General features: G+C 38.8%; 2 protein-coding genes across 3 annotated transcripts in view; one reads left to right on the forward strand and one right to left on the reverse strand.

Annotated features, from left to right (window-relative positions):
• The first annotated feature begins 3,342 nt into the window (after nt 1–3,342).
• ZFYVE9 (zinc finger FYVE-type containing 9) overlaps nt 3,343–24,277 on the forward strand; it is a 58,927-nt gene continuing 37,992 nt past the window's right edge. Inside the window, exons 1-2 of one of the 2 annotated variants that reach the window (XM_063297943.1) lie at nt 3,343–3,521; nt 23,663–23,776. The gene's annotated coding sequence lies outside the window, so the exon portion shown is untranslated. The remainder of the gene's footprint in view (nt 3,522–23,662; nt 23,777–24,277) is intronic. The other variant, XM_063297945.1, reaches the window with a different exon arrangement.
• Nucleotides 18,346–18,758, reverse strand: LOC134494876 (fatty acid-binding protein, adipocyte-like). Its single transcript, XM_063300129.1, has one exon. It carries the CDS (start codon nt 18,756–18,758, stop codon nt 18,360–18,362), a length of 399 nt encoding a protein of 132 aa, XP_063156199.1. The 3' UTR covers nt 18,346–18,359.

The following is a 24,277-nucleotide window of genomic DNA, read 5'->3' on the forward strand; positions in this document are numbered from 1 at the left end:
TAATACATAAGGCAAGCCACAGCATCTTTGTTCATATGTAATGGTAGACCAGGGTTGTTAAACCATAGTTTATTGTAGCCTGGTTTACAAATGTTACTAAGGGATAATAGGTAAGTTTGTTATTTGTATTAGGCCAAAACCAGCCAAAACTCATTATGCCTTAGTATTATGTGTGAACAAGGCTGCTGTGAAAAGTATTCTATGGAGAATGTCTGATTTGCTGGCTGTATTTCTTATTGTAGATGGATGTTTGATAGCACTACAAATACTAATAAAAACAACTAGGTGGAAATGAGTAGGAAGAGGATGTTTACTAGGTTGCTTATTTTAACTGGGTAGAACTTAATTGGCAGCCTTCTCTTCCAGAATTTGGTGTAGTGGTTAAGGCGTAAGGCTAGAAACCGGGAGACTGAGTTCTAGTCCCGCCTTAGGCACAAAGCCAGCTGGGTGACTTTCTCTTAGCCCTGGGAAGCAGGCAATAGCAAACCACTTCTGAAAAATCTTGTCAAGAAAACTGCAGGGACTTTTTCAGGCAGTCTCCAAGAATTGGACACGATTGAGTGGATAAAAATAAATTTAAAAAAAATTCTCATTGTAGATGGATGTTTGATAGCACTACAAATATTAATATGAGCAACTAGGTGGAAATGAGTAGGAAGAGGCTGTTTACTAGGTTGCTTATTACTTTTAACTGGGTGGGACTTAATTGTTAGCCTTCTCTCTTCCAGAACTTGTAATACAGCCAAGTTCAGCTTCCCACTATTAGTAGGAATGTGTTTGCTTGTGTCTGCATGTCTATATTGACAACCTTAATCTTGTTCCTTTCCCTGGTTGTCTGAATTCTAAGCAGTAGCCTGCTTTAAGAAAAGTATTAGGAGGTATAGTAAACACTGAAAAACATCTGATCCAACTTTTTATCTTCTGCTTCTGGACTTCCCTGTTAACCAAAATTTCACCTACTGCAGGATGAGCATTCTGTTATTAATACTTCATTATAAAACATGTTTCTTTGAAAGCAACTAATTGAACTGTTTAATGGTCCTATTTACCAGTATCAACTGAAAGCCAGAAAATAGTGCTTTATTGGAACCTCTCAGTCTGAAAATAAAATATTTGCAATCCCTGTTACTGCCTCCTGAAATGGTAGGTGGCCTGTTCTTGTTCTGTAGCTAGCAGGAAGTGTGGAGCAGCTCTATGTCTGCAGTTAGTATAGGGGATATTTATTGGGAATATCAGTTTTACCAGCTACAGAGGGAACAACATTCACAACAACTGAGTAAATATGTTTAGGAATGTGTTATTAAACTATTGATTATATTAGTTATACCACAAGCAGCTCTAGACAGCTTACAGTAGTACATTGAAAACATTCATAAAATCCAAAATATTAAAAACATTAAATATTTAAATGCTCTACAAACTCCTTTTTGTAAGAGCAAACCCAGGATCCCAGTTCCTAAGCATTATGAATCTGCATTCCTTTGCACTTTTAATTAGGTTTAAATTAAATTGAATTCCGGGGAAGGGGGGCTATTTTCAAATTAGTGTGCATTTATATAGCATCAGGAGGGTGATTTCAATTTCAGGAACGCAGATGAAAGGTTTGCTTTTATTTGAATGGAATTGCCGGTCTGTGTTCATTGCTTGGTTATTATAAGCTGCCCAGAACCGCAGTGAGCACGTTGGGTGGCCATATACATATCGTAAATAAAATTACAACTTACGTTGGGACCAAACTGTTTTGAGCACAATAGGACCACTATTCAACCTGCCTGCAGAAGGCGATAACAGAACTATAAAATTTATTCCATAACCATTCTAAAGCAGCTACAAACCAGCAGCAACAGACCAATGTCAATGATACAGAAATCAAATCCTGTATGAGCACGGATGGGAACTCTGTGGGAATACTTATTCTGGCAGTACTGTTGTGGCACTTAAAAGTATCACATCACCAGGAAACACACTTGCTCCTTCAATGTGGTACATGCCATCCTCTGTCAGAAGAAAGGCCAATCTCTACATAATAAATTGACATAATCTTACATCAGAAATAGCAGCAGCTAAAAACCAGCAAGGAAACATTTTAATTCACCATAATATTTTGTGACTGATATTTCAATGGCTTTCCTTGACAAAAGGAATTGTGAAGGCTTGTTTCATTGTGAAACACTGAGCCATGTTTTGTCAGGAAATTTAACACCTTTTCTCACAGATTCAGAGGACAAAACTTGCTACTCTACTGGGGTTAATCAGCTATCCTATTGCTTTTCATGCCTAACCATTGTTAAGTTAATTATCATTGCCTGTAGATAATTCTGTCTCACTGCTGTACTCCTAGCAAACACAGTGGATAGTATATGGTATATAGGATATAGCACACTATATGCCCCTTTCTCAAGACTGTTCTATGTATCTGGTGGCTGAGATCCATGAACACACTGCGTAATAAATGTTTTACTCTGTGAGGCACCTCAAGACTGGCTTTTGATGGCTGCTACTCTGGAAATTCTACATGGAGTCTTTCCCTACCCACTGCTAAAGAGTAAACTACCCATCTATCCTTCAGTCAACAGAAAGCTATACAGTACCGGCTTGAAGTATGTGAAACGTGAATAGAAAATACTGTAAAGAATACGTCGGTTAGCAAAACTCAAAAAACGTCTGATAGTCTGAAGACTAACACATTTATCATGGCAAGGCTACCATCTGAACCATGACTTTCAGAACTACAAGGTAGACACAAGCTTGGTGTGTGCATGTGTGGCAGGGATAGCTAATTTAAACCCTGAGATCAGAGGAAAACGGTGTGCCGAAAGACTAGATGGTGACAACCGGTATGAGGACTACCAAACCTGCAAAAAACCCCGACGAACATTAAAGGGCAGCAAAGAGTTGTTTTCTGCGTCCCTTTGCTGCTCTCTTAGTGTCACCGAAATGTGGTATCCCAGGTCTGGTAGACCTACCCAAAGCTGTGCGGATTGTCTGTTTTTTTGTAGACAAATTGTCCTCTCATATGTCCCCCTCCTGGATGCTTGTGTGGGTTTTGGTGCAATACTCCGGTTCAGAGTCCCCACAGACAAATGCCGCCGTGTGCGGGGCTCGCCGCCTCCGCGGAGGGAGTCCACAGCGGGACGCCGGGAACCCAGCGAGCGGAGAACACGCAATTTCCCCATCTCATCAGCGGCGTCGCTTTACCACGCAGCCGTGCGGCGGTGACCTGACGAGGCCGGCCAGGCGCTGGGTTCGTGCCGCAGTGCCGTGCACCGCGTCTGGAACCTGACAGGGGGCGCTGGTTACCGGTTGCTGAGGCAGCTTCCGAAGAAGTCAGCCAGTCCGCCCGCCAGCGGCCCTCGCGGTTGGGAACGGAGGGACGAGCAGCAGGCTGGTAGGGTCCGCGTCGGCCTTTCTGGTGGTCGCTTAGTGTAAGGCCCATTCAGGAGAGGGGAGATCGTCCCCGGGGGGACCTCTTCGCCATGCAGGCCCCGCGGCGCCTGCTGTTGTTGCCGCCGCTTTCAGAGGTGAGTGAGCGCCGGACTGTGTTTACCCACCGTTGGGCCGCTAAGGCCGGGCTACCCTCTTCTCGGGCCTGGGGAGGGCGTTGTGAGGCGCCTTTCTTAGATGAAGGAGCAGTTCGGAGATGCGTATCTGCTGGGCTTCCTCGGGAAGCCGGGGGGATGGTGGAAGAGGTGGCGAAAGGAATCCCCTCCCTGATAAAGGTTGGGAGCCTTTGCGTGTTGGAATCAAGAGAAAGGCGGGGTTTAAATGGAATAATAAAAAATGAAATGTTTGCCTCTGACTGGGAACTCCCTTCCGTAGTGATCTGCGTGTGTCTCGTTCGTCTGAGGGAGGTCGAGCCTTGGGACCCCGAAGGGAAAGAGGGAAGCTCGTCCCGGGTTACCTTTTGCTTCCCTTTGAATTACGAGGGTTGATGGGGCAGATAGCGTCCTCCTTTGCAAGGCTCCTACTTAATCGCTTTAAAGAGTTTGGGGCTCCTCGTTTATAGTATCTTTCTTCTTTGGCTTTTCCACATCTAAGGATGCCAGCCAGAAGACGTGGCAGACAACCCCCAAACAACACTGCCGTCCTAGTTACCTACTTATTTTGCTCCTCTAATGTAGCCAGGTGCCTCGATGTAACACTTAGGGCATCGTTTTCATATTCTTTGTTTGTGACTGCACTTTTGCGTTCTTGTATTCCATTTTTGTTGCTGGCTAACAAGCAATTACATTATGTGTTCATGACCCAGCTTTTGTAATTGTAAATCTGTCAAGTATTGTGTTTGCTATAAAATGGCTTATTTTGTAATTGGCCAGCATTGATTTGGCTACAGTAGTTGCAAATAATCTGTTCCATACTAACATAATTTGAAATGTATCATTGCTGAAGGAGAATACTTATCAGGAGGCAAGGTTACTTGTTTTTGTAATAGTGCTCATATGATCTTGCTGATTAGAATTAACAGAAGCCAAGTCTGTGTGATGGATTACAGTGCAAGGGCTAGTAAGTTAAATAATCACTACTAAGGAATAGTCTTAAAGTGAATACTTAAGTGTTTTGTATAGAAATAAACAGCAGTGATGTATTTATTAGTGATTTGTATGTAGTTTAGTTCCAGAATAAATCAGTCCCTTTGTAAGGTTCAAAATGAAAAATGTTAAAGAAACTTTTTACTATAGATGTTCAGGGTTAAACCTGCTCTCATGAGTGTATCTTGTTGGATACATCATCTTAACCTAATGGAGTGAATTTGGGAGATGTAGAGGTCATGCTAGAGGTTATAATGACATCAGTTTTATTATATGTAGAACACAGGTATTTAGAGGATAACTTCTTGATTATTTTAAAATAATAAAAGTGTGCAGGTAGGCAATGGTGGTTTGGTTTATATTGAGTATTGTGAGATTTTGAGATTTCATGTTAACTTAAAACTTAGCCATGCAAAGGACAAAACAAAACAGATGTATTAGTATTGCAGATGTGCTAACAAACTAATGTTTATTCCAAATGTGTTTAAATCTCATATCTCTTAATTATAATTCAGTCACCAAGATTTATCAAACTGAAAACGTAGTAATATTGGTAAGTTATTAAGCAAAGGTGAAAGAAACCTTTGTGTTTTCTTCCCCCTCTGGTAGGTCTAAAAATATGGAGGTATGAAAAACAATGGGAAAAAACACGTTTTTCACAGTCACTTCAAAATTTCTGGAAACCTTACATTTATAATGTTGGCACAGTATTAAAAAGTCTGCTATGTTAGCTGCAGTTGGCTAACAATTTTTTTCTTCCTATGTGAATTTCATTTCTTTAAAAAAAAAGAGCTCCCATTTGGGCAAAGCTTAAAAGATTCCGTAAAGACTTGCCTTTTTTTAATTTTAGCAGATTTTTCCCAAGCTTGCACTTTAGATGTGTTGAGCATAACAGAATTCCCAGCTAGAATGAACTTTGGAAGAATCAGTTAAAGAATTTATATAATCTAATGCAATGTAAAAAGTGATATGTAATCTGTTTTGATTTGGACTTGTGTCAGAGAGTCCCATCTACTCTGCTTGTAACTATTGTGAATGTCTGCTTTTTTTAAAGAAAAAATGTGGTTAAGAGTAGTTAATCTTTCTAACTCTTGGGTCTTTCAGTTTAAACAAATATAATGCATATGTATACTATTTGTGAGCTCCTGGGTATCATGTTTTTAAATAGAAATTACATATTTTTAAATAAATATCCCACAGAAAGATATAATATGAGTGTAAACCTTAAAAGTAATTTCCTTCAATTCCTGATCAGTCTTCTAAACCATTTCTGACAAGTGACTGAAATCTCTTTTCAAAGCCTCCAATGAGGGAGAGTGCATTGGTTTTTTAGGACACAGTCCCATTGTTTAACATCTCTTACTGTCAGGAATTTTCTCCCAATATTTAGCCTACATCTTCTTTTTTTTTAAGTTTCAACTTGTTGATCCTTTTCCTGTTCTCAGTTTTAATAGAGAACTAGTCCACTCTTACGTGTGACAGTCTTACAGATAATTGTAGACCATTATCACATCTCTATTTGTCATCTTTTTTGCAAGCTAAACATGTCCAACCCCTTTAACCATTCCTCATTGGGCTTGGTTTCCAGACCTCTTATCATCATGCTACTTCTCCCCTGAACCTGATTCAGCTCATCTAAGTCCCATTAAAGGGCAGTGCGAAGTGCAGTGGCCAAAACTGGTGAAAGTATTGCCAGCAGAGTACAATGGAATTACTACTTCATAATAGCTGGATGAAATGCTTCTGTTAATGCTGCCCACTATCACATCACCTTTTTTAGCTGTTATATCATACTGCTTGCTCAGGTTTAACTCTAATGTTCCAAGATGCTCTGCATCAAACCAGGATATAATTGAAAATCTTGTCAAATGCTTTACTAACATGGTGCATTACATCTACAACACTCCCTTTCATAGCAAACTACTCACTGCCATAAAAAGAGAGAATATTGGTCTGACATGACTTGCTCTTGAAACCTGTGCTATAGTTTTCTAGGTCCTCCCTCTTCTAGTTTTTGAATATTTAAATTATTTACAAAAGTGAAAGATGAAATATTAAAGTGGGCTACTTTTATTTTTATTTATTTAATTTTTATCCCACCTTTATTAGTTTTATAAATAACTCAAGGCGGCAAACATACCTAATACTCCTTCCTCCTCCTATTTTCCCCACAACAGCAACCCTGTGAGGTGAATTGGGCTGAGAGAGAGGGACTGGCCCAAGGTCACCCAGCCGGCTTTCATGCCTAAGGCGGGACTAGAACTCACAGACTCCTGGTTTCTAGCCCAGCACCTTAACCACTAGACCATACCGGCTCTCCTTCTTCATTATTAGTTTGATAGTTTTTCAGCATGCATGAAAACATGGTACTTATCACTGCTCAGTGTCCTCCTTTCCCAGTGAAAATAAATCAACAACATCCATCATAACATTTTCATTCAGATGGAACAATTTAGCAACAATATCTTCTCCAATGTCCGGAATACTCTGCAGGATAGCTTGACAGCACTTTGAACGGATCTCTTTTAAATCCTGATGGAATTCTAAGAGGTCTTCCTTAAACAACTCCATGCTTCAAATGGTAGATTCAAACAGTAGATTATGGCGCCCTCTAGTGACATGACTCACACAAAAGAGTTAATGAGTTAAGAGAAAAACTTCCATCTAAAATTAGCAAAAGAAAATATACTAGCAGACAAGTCCCAAAAGAAATGAACAGAAAACTTAAAATTCAAAACAGCTATCCCAATGTGTAGGAAGATATTCCTCCTTCAAGTTCAGTAGCAAAAATAATAACGGGAAGGCATTTATATATTTTCAATCTTCGTTGCACTTTAAATGGGAAAACAGGCCAAAACAGTAAAAAATTTAAAATATACTCCAGAAATAATGATACGCACCAAGAGATTTGACTTCCTCTTACTGTAGAAAGCTTCTCTTAGGGTACATAACTTAAAAATAATTTGGTGTTTTTGAAATGGGAAGGCAGGACTTACTGTCCCCTTAAAAGGCTGCAAGCGTGGCACGGAAGAGATGAAATCCCAGCTTCTCGGTGAAGTCTTGCCAATTGATCGCACACACTGTCCATGGTCTCTTGGCTACAGCTCACAGTCCAGAGGACAAATGGGTCAATTCCAGTGTTTTCCTTGCCGGGAATCATGCTCTGTGCTACAGGAGAAACCAGCCTGTGCCTCAAAAAAAGCCACAATGCCAGCTCTCCCCACGGAGCTTCCCGCAGGGACAGCTGATCAGTCCGCCATTTCCCACCGGAAGTCCTTTCCTAGTGAAAATAAAGGATATTCTAGTCTATAGGAATGAATGGATAAAATGTTAATTAATGGGTTATTAAAACAGTGCTGCTTTCAGCTCTGTCATAGGGCTTGGTATCTCATATGTAAATCTGTAGTATTATGGGAATTTATGGCACTTGAGATATTGTACATATTTGAAGGATGCTGGAGAATCATAGATCCCCAGTCCTCGGTTTTGCACGTATTTCTTATAATAGATACATTCAAAACTTGGGACTGGGAATCTATGATTATAATTGAAAAATGATGCCAAACCAATATTACAGATAAATATTTAAGAACAGAGTAGAAGGAAGAATAAACAAGGGATCACATAGTTTTTCACATATTTTTGAAAGTATGAATGGCACTTCTGAATAACTCCCAAAGAGAATTCTCAATCCAGTTGGGTGGCAGTCCTGAAGCCAATACGATGTGAGCTTTGTTAAATACTGTAGAATTTAATTTTGAGTAAAAATGCATAGGATTATTTTGTTAGAGTTGTTCAGCCCTGATTTGAGTGATCTGCTTTATCCATTCTGATAGTATTTTGGTTGAGGGTGTTAGGGCTATGCAGTGCTTCAGATTCAAGAGGAGAAATGCTATTTGGAACATATAAGCAAAAGAAGCTTCTTAAACCAGGTGCATCTTTTCTCAGGATTGTTTAACAGCTGCATAGTGCAACCATGCCAGCCCAGAAAAAGAGGCAGCTGCTTTATAGCATTTGTAGCGAGTGGTATTGCATGTTGTGTTCACCCCAAATCACATTTCTTCCTTCAGATCTGAAGTACCTTAGAGTGCTTCTATCCTGTGCTTTTAATGAAACTGCTCAGGATTACTCCCAAGAAATGTAAAATAACGTAAAGTGCATTACAGTATAATTTTTAAAAAATTCCTTTGGAATTGTTAAACTTCTGTCAGCTGTGTCAAAACTAAATATGGATGATGGGCAGCGCAGTTCAAAACATCTAAAGGTATCTGTAGGTTGTAAACAGTAGGACTGTGTAGTGCTTTGGATTTGAAGAATAGGGGAGTGCTTTGACATGTGCATGGGTATATGCATAGCACCTGTCAGCACCTTCTTAAATCAGATACATTTTTTCTAGAAATTGCATGACACCAGAAAAAAACACAGCTGCTTTAAAAAGTTTCCAATAAATACTATTGGACATCCTTTTAATTCCTCCTGAATCCAGAACACTGCACTGTGTAGCCCTTGTAAAGAATACTGTAAAAGTAATTATATCAAGTGCTTTTAATTCAACAAAAAATACTTCAAAGGATCAACATCTCAAAATAAGTAGACTTAAAAAATTAGTGTCGACAGGATTTGCTTACCAATAGGTAGAAATGCAGCCCAACTGAATGTTGATGTAAAGTTTCCATTGCTTGTAAAAAAATTGTTTTAAATCATGGATAAAAATGTAGTTCAAAGGTTTTTATGAGGCAAAATAATGCCTTGTGCTCAACTTCAAAAACAAATTTAGCCACTAATTCAGAATTTGACCTTTGCATTGTATTGCTGGCTAGATGTTTCAGTACAATAATAGCTCTGGAGAATGAGTGTCATCTATAGATTCTAGCCCTTCCTTGTTTTTATTTTTATTTATTTTATCAAATCTCCCCTTCCCTTTGCATTGTCTCTGTCCTTCCTATCAGAAATGGAGCGCAGATATTATTTTAATCCATTTACCAGTTTTTATGGTGAGATTCTCTACTTCATAGATTACTTTTTAAAATACTATACAGTCCCTTTGGTGGGGGAGGGGTACTTACCTAGTAGTGGGATGAAAAACAGCATTTTTGTCCTGCATACAAATGTGAAGAAACTTTTCAATCTATTGCAAACAGATGCTCATGCTGCAGGCTATACATAATGTGAGAGGGGAAAAAAGGGAGAAATTCAAATTACTTTGGCTTATCAATATAATCATGTCTTTTTCTTGGATAAGTCTAGAATGGTAAAGAATAAATGTATATCTCAACTACAGTACAAAACTATTGTCTTGCCACTAGAACAGCAGATGGGAAATCAAATTGTCTTACATTACTGCATGCATTGACCGCAAAAATATTTATTATCATCTTATGAACTTAAAGTTAGACTTTATTTATACTAGTTTTTAAGGGATGCAAAGTAAATTTAATGTGTTAATAAATTTAACAATTTTTTAAATGTATAAATGCACTCAATGTTTTAAAGGTATTAACACATTTTGAGCTAATGCAATACTTTGTAGAATTGTTTTGGTTATGGTGTTCTCTGGGTGTGTACATATATTTGGTTAAACTATTACTTATTTTACTTAAATACACATTCAAATGCATCCATTTTAATAACTCTTCTAGCATGTAAATGAGATACTTTTAAACATCTGTAGCTGTCAGAAACTTTGTTTTTTCTATCTAACAAGTAATATGGTTGATAAAGAAAAAAAAGTAATGTTTCTTGAAAGAGGCAGGATCAGAGTGCTTTTCAACACCATAAAAGATGTTTAGCTATTAGGTACTGCTAGCAAAATGAAATCAGAAAATGTGAAAATATTTACTTTCTCCTTTGATTTTATCCTAGCTTTTTTCCCTTAGTTATTTTTGCACTGATATAAAACAAATGTCAAATTAGTTGGCATCTAATTATAATTTAGATGTTCACATGAACTTTCTCTAAAATTCAGAAAACTAAATTTAATTACTCTGCATTTTGCTGTTCTCATGTATCTCTTGTCCTGTTCTGGCATTGGAAGAAAAACTGCATCTCTTACTGCTTTATTTTATCCCCGAATTGCTTTTAGGTCCTTTGTTGGATATACCATATATTGGATGAACATTAATTCATGGGAGATTTGCTCATGAATTTTTTTCTCTTAAAGATACATGGAAGTGCCAGTTCCTCACAATCCCTCAAGCCTTTTTTCTAGAAAACTGGCTTCTTACAACTGTACAGAGCATACTTCTCTCCACCCATACATACTATCCATTACATTGTTTTGGTAAAATCTCACTTAACTCTAATCTAATGTCCCTTACCCCTGCTCTGTTGGCCTACATAAGTATTGATGAGGGAGAAAATAGAGATCTACTATAAGAAAAGTATCCAGAATCCCATCAAAAATAAAGAAGTACAGTAAAAGCTACAGTGGAAGTAGGAAAATAGAATCATGTGCAAGAGTAATAAGACTGTGATCCCTCAGTTGGTCTATCTCTAAAGAGTATTGTTGTCAACTGATACACATATTGGATGACTGAATAGAGGGGTTTTCACACTTTTTTAGACTGCGGAACCAGTTAAAGTATCAGAATCCCTAATCAAGAAGCAAAGCACTAATAACAAAACATTTGCAAGGTAAACTGTTCATCATAAATGCAGAATTAACATTTCCAATGTATAAAAAATAAAACTTGAATTTCACAATCATTTGGGAAATAAAAGTTTTAACCAAAGAAAATAAATGTTCAGTGACTGGGATATGATTACTTTAAATTCAGTATTTGGACCAATTTATATTATTTGTAAGACAAGAGCATCTTCTATATTTAGCCTATTTCTATACTTTGTTGTTGCTGGTGGTGCACATAAGAAGAAGGCTGCCTCAGAAAAGTATGTTGTTGTAAACAATATATTTTCAATCCTTGACTGGCAATTTCAGCATATTCTTTCAAAAGCACTATCCAGAAATTTGTAAGTTCTACATGAAATGTTTGTAATGTGAATCAGTTGCATTTAATTTTAATTTCTTAAAGCATGTCCCCCATTGGGGGAGATGGGCGGTGATATAAATTTAATAAATAAATAAGCAGCAGCAGCAAAATCAGCAGCACTGGAAATTTGTTTTGCTTTTTCTGTTTTTACCTTTTACTTACCAGCTGCAATTAATCCAGTTTATAGCTGTATCTGGAAAATGTTCACATGATAAATATGTATTAGGTTTCATAAAAAATGATATGCATATACTGAGGGGTATATCGGATGGGTTTAATATTATAAGGCTGAAAAATTATGCCGGAAAATCACCATTTGTTTTTTTTAAAGAACTTTATTAATTTTCAGAGTATAGTTAAAATACAAAATGTAGAATGTAAAAATATAGAGTACAGAACTAAAGAAAAAAGAAAAACTATAAAAGTACAGAATTAGGAAGAAAACAGAAAGTGACTTCCGACCTCCTCCAATAGAGATATAAGTGCATTTACAAATATAATCAAATATAATCTCTTACCATTAGTTAAACCTTAGTAACATTATTTCTATCAAATCAAACTATTTAATCATCAAAACCCAGAATCAAAGCTTAGTTTTTTTCTGACACAAGCAAATAGTCTAAAAGTGGTTGCCAGATAGAGACAAATCCAGACATGGCATTTTCTCTTATCAGTGCTCTTAACTTGGCCATTTGGGCCAATTCCATCAGTTTAAACATCCATTCTTCCAGGAAAATCACCATTTGTGATGTTACTTAGAATGAATCCCTTACTTAGGAATGCTGATGGCATGGCATGGATTTTTTCCATTATGAATGCCTGGCTGAAGCTACTTAAGCACCCATCTTCCTCCTGCCTGCCTGCCTGCCTGCCTGCCTGGATATAATCCTCATATATGCCTACTCCAGAGGAGGTCCCTCTCCAAACAGATTTGAGGCATATGTGCACTGCAGCTGAGCAATGACATTCTAAGTATCTTCATTAATTCCCACACTGCTCATAGAACTTACTGCTAAGTAGGTGTGCACAGGATGCCACCTCGATAGTTAAGCAAGCTTCTTGGGGACACGTACATGCATATAGACAAATATGGTCTGCAGTATGGAAAGTGAAGAGGGAAGGAGAGATTCACCGCACTCTTGTGATGTTGGATTTCTAGCTATCTCTCCTTTAACTCCCTTAACTGCCTTTTAGAAATATGGTCTGCTTAATGCTTGGGAAAGCGTGTGTTGGAGTTTGGGGACAGACAGGAAGTTGGGCTTTGTGTGCATGCCCATGGGAAGAAAGAAGAGTCGAGTGATGGTGAGCAGTAGCTTCTGCTAATACTGGTGATAACTAACACTGGTGATAAACAGCTGTTGAGAAGAGAAGAGCCATAGTCAAGGGGGAGAGCAGATGGGATGGCTGGAGGTGTGTTTGAGACCAATGCATTTAAGGTTGGGAGTTTTGCCCTTAGCCCTCGTGGAACCCGTTCAGGTTTTCACAACCCAATTTGAAAAACTCCATCTTAACATATGACATTAAGAAATGTGATTTTTCAGGAGTGGTTTAGTGTGCTAAGTGAACCCAGATAATAGTGGTTTATTTAATAAATCAATTTAAGAGAACAATGGCTGTGATATATGTGGTTCTTTGGCCTTGGAATAATGTAGATAGAGGGCATAGAGGGAGTTTTACTTTCCTATGGATGCACCATGAATCTGCCATGGAGTTTTTCCTTCTTTGTAATTTTATTTGCTCTTATTTTGAAAAACATCTTTGGATACAGAAATTACAGAAAAGCAAGATTAACTGTGTGAGGTTTGTATTTTGTCCAGAGTTGAATGTTTAACTGTATTAAATATTTATATCATAGGGTTTATACTTATATAAATCTTTAAAAATTGGGTTTTTTTTAGTGAACTCTACCTGTTATGTGAGCCTATCAATATACATTTAATTAATATACCTTTTTATCCTACTAAGAAACTCTCATTGCTTGTCCCTCATACTATGTTTTCCAAAATTTCAGCGTAGTCAAATCCATCACTTCAGAATATATGTGAAAGAACATGATTAAATTTTCAGATCTCTGCTGAAATTCTCCCTGTATAACTCCTGTAACCTGATTCTCGGCCCTTCTGTCTGCTTCAGATTATATGTTACCTCACAGTTGTGCCTCCTACTGTCTCAGCTACCAGCTTTGGACTCTAGTTCTTTTTCTATCAGATTTCTCTCAGTCTGGAAGATGTGTTCTTTTTCAGTTGTGAGATCTGCTTCTTTTAACCACAAAACGAAACAATCAATCGCTCTCCTTATCAATGGACATTCTCCAACTGCCAAAGTGATATTTTTCTCATTTTAAACACTTTGCCAGCATCTTTGACTAGTTGTACTTGTAATGAGCTTTTAACTTCTATTGGGTGCTTGATCAATCCAAATGGTTCTTTACTGGCCCCTAATTAGGAGTGTGCATGAAATGGAAAATGTTTTTTTTTTTTAAACCCAAAACAGACTATTGCATTATGGAAGTTCTGCTGCACCACTTTATTTCAGTTGAAATTTGGCAGATATAAAACCCAGAACAATTGGGTTGTGCTAGTTTCAGTCAAAACAGAATTGGGATGGAACCAGAGTGTTTTACAGGGTTTTAGGGCAGAAGTAAATAGTTGCTTTTTTCTTTTCCTTTTCCACATGGATTATACAGTGGCTTCCTCCCTCCCCTCCCTCCCTCCCTCCCTCTCTCTCAGTTGCCATCTCTGATCTACTGCCCTGTGCATCTGTTACTCAGGCCATCAGTGTCTCAGCATAGCATATCCCAGCAGTCCATCCACCTGTCTTCCCAGCACCTTCCATTTCCTCCTCTGCCTGTCTGTCTGTCTGTCTCTCTCATTTCTCACTGCTGCTGCTGCCACTAATGTGTACGTACATCATTGCCAAGGATACTCTTCAGCCTTGGCTTTTTCCTATTCTTACACCTTTTCTTACCACCAAAACATTTCTGTTTGGAACAACCATACTTTGGTTATATTGAACAAAAAATCCCTGTTATGTTATGTACACTGACCATCCAACATTCAAAGCGTGTAAGTTTGGCTTCATACATAGAATGTTTTGCATAGCTCATAATAATTTTTAAAGCATTAGCTTTTGGCTTCCATTTCATAGCAGTTGTATCCAAAGGAATTATACTTTTGAGTATATGTCGGAATACAGTTTTTTGAATGCTTAAATATAAATGGAACACATTTTCTGTCTGCCAGATGAACCTAGAAATTACTCAGCATTTTGTAATGGCTAGGAATACTGGCCTTCATACAGTTACAGTTTCTACTCCCTATAAAGGTTAGGCTGGTATTGTTCTGATGTGGAATCTGGAACCAGATTCTATGCTGTTGATAATCTCTTGTATTTGTATACATAGTTCTGTGAATTGTGCAAAAGTTTTCTTCGAAGTTTGAAATATAACCGTGCCATCCTCACTATGCCCTTTCAATTCAGTTCCTTCCATGGCAGAGATCAAACAGAAAATCTTTGATTTGGATCTGAAGAATGATGGATCCTAAGTCTCAGGTCATTACTATGAGTGTGAGAGACTGTAGGGAGGCTGGGAAAGGATTGGAAGAAAACACAGACATACATTGTCAAGAGATAACTCATAAAAAGCAGCTTAGCCCAAGTGGAAAGAGATCTGAAGAAGTGTTTCAAATCACTCAGAGACTTTGCCTTAATTAACTCACTAAAAATGAGGCTGATAAATTTCTATTAGTTTCCAAGATTTTATATTTACCCTTTATTGGCCTTTAAATACATTATTGAAATAATGTAGTTGTTGCTTCATTGATCTTGTGCAGCTGTGTAGCAGTTGACAATGGGTGTAACGATTGCCTAAACCCAAATACTCAGTCTCACAAGCTCGGGCTTAAAGATAACTGATTTATTAAAGGAATAGTATGCAAATACAAAGAAAGCTGAGAATGAGCAAAAGCGCGCCAAATACAAACTTAAAAGCCTTGCTTGTGGGCAGGTCCCGCCCGATCGCCCGTCAGGACGCTCCCCCTCCCAGGTGCTGAATGCCGTTAGATGCGCCTGGGAAAGTAACCTTGAACAGGAGCGCAAACCCAAACATGCATTCCAAGCCCTCAAAACAAGGAAGGGCAACAGAATGGAAAAACCCCGGGTGAAGGGATACGGAACAGAGAATGACATGTGAAACGTTACAATGTTAACCAGACATTAGAATGTGAACATGACATATTGCCCCCCCAAAAGAAATTAGGAAGCCGGTTTGTCAGGATAGGCAGAGTGAAATTGGGCTACGAGACGAGGAGAATGCACGTCTGGAGCAGCAACCCATTCAGGATGAGGGAAATGTTTCCAGCGGACGAGGTATTGTAGAGTAGAGCGCTGGCGTCTGGAATCGAGAATAGATGCCACCTCGAAGTGTTGCTGGTTGTCGATCATGAGGGGAGGTGGAGGAGTGGGTTGTGGATGCCAACGGTCGGATGACAGGCAGGGTTTGAGTAAGCTGCAATGGAAAACAGGATGTAAACGTTTAAGGTTGTGGGGTAAATCGAGTTTAAACGTAACAGGGTTGAGCTGAGCAACAATTGAAAAAGGACCGACAAATTTAGGACCCAGTTTTTTAGAGGGTTGTGGGGACTTGATAAACTTCGTTGATAAGTAGACTTTATCCCCGACTGCAAAGGATGGTTCTGGGGAACGCTTTGCATCAGCATGGCGTTTATAGGCAGCTTGGGCATGTTGGAGGGCAAGTAGAATATTAGACCATGAGTCCTTGAGAGAGTCCGCCCAGCCAGCGAGGGTGGCTGGGAGCGGTTGAGGATGAGGAAGTTCAGGAATGGGAACAAATTCGCGTCCAAAAACTGTTTTAAAGGGAACTTGACCAGTGGTTTGATGAATGGAATTGTTGTAAGCGACCTCAGCAAATGGGAGTAGATCGACCCAGTTGTCTTGCTGGTAGTTAACAAAAGCTCTGAGGTATTGCTCTAAGGTAGAATTAACAGCCTCTGTAGATCCGTCCGTTTCTGGATGCCAAGCAGTAGAAAGTGATTGTTTCGTACCCAGAAGTTTCAAAAATGCGCGCCAAAATTGTGACGTAAATTGTGTGCCTCTGTCACTCACCAAACGGGCGGGGATACCGTGGAGACGGTACACGTGGATGAGGAAGAGGCGTGCCAGCTGTTGCGCGGTAGGGATAGAAGCGCAGGGGATAAAGTGGGCTTGTTTGGAGAAAAAGTCTTTGACGACCCAAATGACAGTTTTGCGTTGACTAGGGGGTAGATCAACGATAAAATCCATGGAGATATCCTGCCAAGGGACCGACGGAGTGGCTACGGGTTGAAGGAGACCCTGGGGTTTGCCCGGTTTGCGCTTTATCGCCGCACAAACAGGGCACGCAGTGACATATTCTTTTAAGTCTTTGAGTAAAGTTGGCCACCAGAATTGCCGGCGAACGAGGTGCAAAGTTTTCACGTAGCCGAAATGCCCAGCTAGCTTGTCATCGTGGCAGCGTTGTAGTATGGTTTTCCGCATAGCTGCGGGTACATAGAGACGATCGTTGCGCCAGGCAAGATCATCGGTGAAAGTTAACATGTGTCGGTTGGCTTGCAACCAAGTATCCGTTTTAAGGTGGGAGAGCAACTGTTGTTGCAAATCGGAGGGAATTGACAAGGGAGGTGAGCTGCTCTTTGCGCTCTCGAGGTTAGCGCTGGCCGGCTTTTGACCACCTCCCGCTCTTCTTCGCCTCCCTCACTTACGCGAAGTTGAGGTTCTGTCATCGCTAGCGTTCCCTATTATCCAAGGATTGGATGGGGCCAGCGGAAAATGGAAAAAATGATTCTCAGCTTTATGTAACGATTGCCTAAACCCAAATACTCAGTCTCACAAGCTCGGGCTTAAAGATAACTGATTTATTAAAGGAATAGTATGCAAATACAAAGAAAGCTGAGAATGAGCAAAAGCGCGCCAAATACAAACTTAAAAGCCTTGCTTGTGGGCAGGTCCCGCCCGATCGCCCGTCAGGACGCTCCCCCTCCCAGGTGCTGAATGCCGTTAGATGCGCCTGGGAAAGTAACCTTGAACAGGAGCGCAAACCCAAACATGCATTCCAAGCCCTCAAAACAAGGAAGGGCAACAGAATGGAAAAACCCCGGGTGAAGGGATACGGAACAGAGAATGACATGTGAAACGTTACAATGTTAACCAGACATTAGAATGTGAACATGACAATGGGGCTCTAGCAGACCTTTGGCTATACCTAATTATTTTTTTCACAATTCCTCCGTTCTGCACAGGAGGGCATTTTCTTTAGTTAGGCTTAACACTTTACTATCAAGTGTATTGGAGGGGAGATTTAATAATATTCCATATTTGGAGCATCTCTGTCATTGATCAGATGAGTCCATCAGAATAGTTCTGAATATTTTGTGCTGTCCCTTTTTTCGTACTTGGCACATTTAATACTCCCCCTTTTTACTACAGTAAATACATGAGATAACTTGAAAGTGGTTGTGCACTTTTTGTCAGATTTCTGTGAAAGTTGAGATTGCCATTGCCATTAGATATTGCTGGGTTTGAAATACGTTTAAGCTTGGATGGTTTTGTTACTTATGGCTTGCCTAGGAGATTGCTAGTATTTAAGGTTTGTCACTAACTTCTGTCCTTTTAATGTGTTAAATTCAAGGTAAACTCTTCATTGAATAATCAAAATGTTTTGGATTAGGTATAAGAGTAGTTGGGTGCTGGTCTATCAAATTCTGCTTCTGAAGAACATGATTGCATGGTAAGGCTCTGTTCCTCTGTTCATATTTTGCTTTGGGGTCTTGCCAGTTTGGATTTTTCATGCTTTCTCATACATTCTCGTGGAGGTAATATTCTTCATAGCACACTTCACAACCATTTTCCTATCCACTATTTTTCTTTTTATTGTTGTCTCTTTACCATTCCATTTCTGCTTCTGATTGGGTGAGCCATTATCTAGCATCACAACACCCTTTACTTTTCTGTCATCTGCTGTGATCTCATCAAATTCTTTTCCCACTTTGAAGGAAATCTCAGTGTTCTTGAAACTGCTCTCTGTCTTGATAGTTATAAAATCTCCAATGCAGCTGAAAATTACATTGGGCTTGGCAACTCCAGCTATTTTCCTAGTGGCAAAGCACATACCCAGCTCCTTCATGTTGTCATGAAACCTTTCACTTGAAATTAGTTTCCAAGTTCTCAAAAATGGATCACACATTGTGAAGAACTAAGCCTTCTAACACACTACAAACACCTTCCTAAAAACCTCGTAACCACCAATCATGTTAAATTCTCATTTTGTGGTTTTGGCTTATACCCTATTATTACTTTCCTTTCAGTTGTCAATCAAAATAAAATAAATAAAATAAAATAAATAACACGCTGTCACCTACAGTGCAGTTTATTAACTTCTAAGAGTTGCTATCATTATACAGTTATGTAAAGAATAATATAGTGCGTTGAAAATTGCTATGCAGCTTTGTGCATTGGTTTAGTTGCCTGTGAATGAAACGTTTGTTTACATTTCATATATATGTATGACATCAGGAATGACTTTGGCATTTTGTATAACATTTTATCACCTATCTAGTTTGATGGTATTCTTGTACAGAGCATGTGGTGGAGCAGCCACATGGTCATAAGCATATCTAATAGAAGATGTTCTGGTTTTTTAAAAATAAAATATTATTTCCTGTGATTGTTCTGCAAATTCATCTTGTCTTTATATATGCTTTTAAGTTGATGAGTGGAAGGACACCTTCACTGTTGTACTTATTGTTTACTTTCTGCCTCCTGAACATTGTAATATTGTTATTTTCAATAAATTCTGGTTGAATTTGATAGTTCTTTTATCTCTTTACTAGTGTGTGATAAAGTATAATTTTACACCATTGTACACCGATATTTTGTGAAAATTCAATATCCAGATCAATTTAGACAGGTTGAATAAATGTATGATGATGAGATGTCTTGTTTTTTAGGGAAGAGTCCTGGGTGCTAGATAGACTATCCAAAACCAGGAATATGTTCTGGTTTTCAGGAACTCATCCCAGCCAACTGATAACAGTAGCACCACCAGCAGGAAATTCATCCAAGTAGCAACAGGGTCACATAAACAACTGTTTAAATATTTGCTAATAGTGGTACCTACATCAGTACTTGAGGCAGAGTAAATAGCAGTAACATATGATCAAATAGCTAATGAAATCATAGAATATAAGTGTTGGAAAGATGTAGGGGATAATTTAATCCAACCTGCTGTCCAGTGCAAGAATCCACTAGTACAGTATTAGGAATGGCTTTTGTTTAAACACCTACCATTATTGAACAGAACTTACTGTTAGGAAATGTTTCCTGATGTTCAACTAAAATCTACTGTACTTCCTTGTGATTTAAATTTGCTGTTTCATGTTGTCTCTTCTGAAGCAACTGTGAACAACTCTGCCCCTTCTTTGCATGACTCCAAGAAAGTTATTTTATCATGTCTTCCCAGGCTTCTCTAGGCAAAACGCAATGGACATCTTCAAGCATTTCTCAAAGGTCTTTCCTTCTGTTCCCTTATCCACCTAGTTGTTCTCTTCTGGATATTTTTCAGTTTTTTAGTGTCTTTCCAGAATGCACTGCCCAAAATTGGATGCAATATTTTAGGTGTGGTCTGACCAAGACAGAATAGAGAGGATCAATGGCTTTTCTTGAAGTTGACATTATATTTCTATTGATGCAGCTTGGAATTACATTTACAGTTTTAGCAGCTGCATCACACTGTGATGTTATGTTCAGCTTATGATCCACCAAGACATCCAGATCCTTTTTGTACGTATTGCTGCTAGTATAGTCCACTATTCTTAGACTCATACCTTTGATTTTTCTTACCAAATTGTAAGTCTTTGCATTTGCCCTTGTTGAAGTTTTTGGGGTTTGCCTATTGTTTCAGCTTGTTAGGAGCTGTCAAACGTGCCTATACAGGAAGACCATATTCTCTTCCTAAGATATTTGCTATCCCTGATCTTTGTGTTGCCTGAAATTTGATAATCATATTTTCTAATCCTTCAAGTCATTTATAAATATGTTGGACAACATGGAGCCTTGAATGGAGCCCTACTGTATGCCATTGACATACACTTGTTGGGTATGAATATTCAGCCAGTTCTGTCTTCATAGACTAACCTACATTTTATCATGTTCTCTACTAAGACCTCATGGGAGATTTAGTCGGATGCCTTGCTGAAGTAAAAATATGCTCTGTTTTGCCACATTCCCATGGTCAACTAAATTGGTCACTCTATCCAAAAAAAAAATCAATTTTTTGGCATAACTTATGTCTAATAATCCCATGGTGAATCCTGCTAAGCAATGCAATTTTTTCTAAATGCTCAATAGTTATTAAGCATTTTCTAAATGACTTAAACTTGTTCATGTTTGCCATGTCTTCCTAACCATTTCTTTTCTTAATCTAGACTGCCATTCTGTGTCCTTAGATTTAGTTGAACACAGCTCCCTTTGGAAAGAAGACTTAAATAAAATAGAAGTAGGGCACTCTGCCCTCTCTGTCACTTATTACTGTCCTACATCTGCTTTAGGAAGTGGGCTTATCCTGTCCTTTTTCTTCCTTCATCAGCCCTTTTCGTTACTTTTAGCTTCTCTTGTGAGACTAAGTTCTTTTCTGACTTTCTGCAGATATTAGCTGTTTGGTGGTACACCTTCCATTTCCTGTACATGCTCTTTTAACACTTAGTTTGTGATTTCCTAAACTGATTCCTATTTTTTTTGCAGTTATTTTTACAGTATCTTTTTAGAAGAAGTTTCCAACCATCCTGTGCTCCCTCTGACCTGAAGTTCTTGCCCAGTACAGGCTCTTTTGAGGTCTAGGACATGTACAATTGTGCTACACTTTATATAGTATCTTGAACCCCAGGTTACATGGTCACTTCTTCCCTAGGTTGCCACTGCTTTTATATCTTCCACCACTTATTCCATATTAGTTAGAATCAGATCTAGGACAGGCAATCCTCTTGTCTGTTCTTCAGTGATCTGGAAATGAAACAATCAGCGTGATCACTGAGGAATTTTTCAGACTTTGCAGTCTTGGCTGAGTAGGTTTTCCCACAGATGTCTGGGTAGTTGAAATCTCCCAACATTACTATGTTTCTGTTCTCTGAAAGTTCTGCAATCTCTTTTGGGGATATCCAGATCTTCTGCCTAGCTTGACAGACTATAGTGCATCTCCACAATAATACTTATTTTTGTGTCCTCTTCCATGTATTCTTATTAATGAACTACAGCATATAACATCAGTTTATTTATTTTCACATTTGTACACACACTCAATAAAATAACAAAACAGTTGTCTTATTTATTGTATTATTATACTACTGGAGTATTTTATTTTTAAAAATCAATTATTTATTTGGATTTTTTGTAACTGTTGTATATTGTTGTATTGTTAACCACTGCAGATTGCCTTGCCTTGCCAGGAACATGCAGGTTCAGATGTGAAAATAAATACCCAATTGTCCTCAAACAGATCAGATTTCTGGACCTCAGTATGTATATGCAACTCCTTCACATGTAATGCCCTTCATTATCTCCTTTTCTCTGACCTATTCGTTTTCAGTTCTACATATTCGTCCTTGCATTCCACTCTTGAGGTTTCTCTGTCCAGTTTTCATTAAATATCTCTATTAAAGTATATTTGCCTTCCAGCACTGAGACTAATATTTTGTATGTTTTCTATGTGAGACTTGATCTCCGTAAGCCAAGATAACCTTAAATAAAAATATGTACTTCTAGTTTTTCCTGGTTGAAGACCTTAAGTGGTAAAATGGACTTTTTTTGCTTGTTGCTAGAAATTTTGATTCAACAAGGGTAATTATGAACTATGAATTAAAGGCACTGAGTGGGGCAGCTAAGCAAGAGTCAGAGCACAGCCCTCGTGCAATGTGGGGAACCCTAAAAGGGAATCTTCCATGCATTCACTCAGTGGCCCAGCCCTTTACTCCAAAACCTGATCCTTACCTAGAGCTCTGCCCTTTAAATAATACCTTGGCCCTTAATCCCAGGCATACTGAAACAGACAGTTGAGAGACACAATAGGAACCGGGTGGAGATATACCTCCGAACCTGAGACACACAAGGGAAGAGGGACCACAAATACCTACCCCACTTAACCCCTCTTGACTTCAAGGAGATAGCGTAAAAGTACTTGCTGCTGGGGTAGGGTCTCACCCCAGTGTTCTAGTTGATCCTGGACAAGCCCCCAACTGAAGGAGAAAATATTCCCCATGACCCAATTTATGAGTAGAAACCACATAGTCTGCTTGAGCCACGTTTATCTGAACAGCGCTGGAGACAGACCACAAGGTTCTGCCCACTGAAGGGGGTTACAAAAACCTTTATATAATGGTGTAATAAATGCTAACCAGCAATGATGTCAAATGCCAATCATAACATGGGTTAGATTTTCTGCTTATAGTGAGATAAGCAGAATAGTAAAGTGGAGGTTTGCACTAGTCATTTTTTGTGGTTAGTTACTTCCTAGTTCCCATTTAAAAATTCAAGTGCTGGTTTAAGATTACTAGTGAGCCAGCATCTGCAGATGCTTAAACCTCAATATTAAGGAGGCTTAGTTGTGTTTAGAGGCCTTGGTAATTTGGAGGCTTGGGTCTGTGTATTTGTTTTCTTCTTCACAATCACTTTTTTGCCATTGCAAACTCTTCTGCCACTGCAGCTAAATATTGTTCCCTAGTTTCTTTGATTCTGTCATTTAAGTTAACTTTAATATTTGAAAATTTTAATTATTCCTAAATATAGGAAACAGTTTACAAGGGCCAGATGGAATATATTGTCATCTACAGTTATGAAAGTCTGTTTTAGAAGTATACAGAACAATGAATGTATCTACCAATATGAAGCAGGTGAAGTACATTCATTAACATATTTTTCTTGCATAGTTTTATAGAGAGGATGTTTAAGATTTCTGTCTACTATATTAGCAAAATATACTGATAGATCCTTGCAGTGGTATCTGTGCTGTTTTTAACAGGTATTAAAAATGGTAGGCACATTAGCTACATTTCCGTTCTCTGCGTGAAATCTTATATATGGTGGCTGTTTCATTTTTAGGATCAAGCACAGCATAGAGATTCAACTGAACTATCTGACTGTGCGATGTATACAATGGATAGGCATTGGCTGAGTTGTTTCTTAATGCGTATTTAAGATTAAAGGTAAGGCATGGTAAGTGACACTGTACCTTGGAATTTTATATCTATTTTCTCATAATTCTTGTGTTTATATCTTTGAAATGTTTCTATAGGGCAATGCTATGGAGCCCTTCTCAAAAATAAACTTCACTGAGTTACCTCCTGAATGGATTACTGTAACGTGCTCTACATGGGGCTACCCTTGAAGAGCATTTGGAAGTTGCAGCTGGTGCAGAATGCAGTGACGCAGGCAGTTATGTACGCTCCTTAAGCACATGTTACACTTATGCTCTGCGAGCTGCATTGGCTTCCAGGTGCAATTCACGGTGCTGGTAATGACCTATAAAGCCCTACATGGCATGGGACCAGGATACTTGAGGGACTGCCTCTCCCCGGTTACATCTACTGTGGTATCTCATCAGATCTGGCAGGAGAGGCATGTTATAGGTCCCATCTACTAAGGAATGTCATCTGATGGGATCCAGGAAGAGAATCTCTTCTGCTGTGGCGCCTGCCCTTTGGAACATCATTTCCC

This window comes from Candoia aspera, chromosome 3 (genome assembly GCF_035149785.1).
Source record: "Candoia aspera isolate rCanAsp1 chromosome 3, rCanAsp1.hap2, whole genome shotgun sequence".
Lineage (NCBI taxonomy): Eukaryota > Metazoa > Chordata > Lepidosauria > Squamata > Boidae > Candoia > Candoia aspera.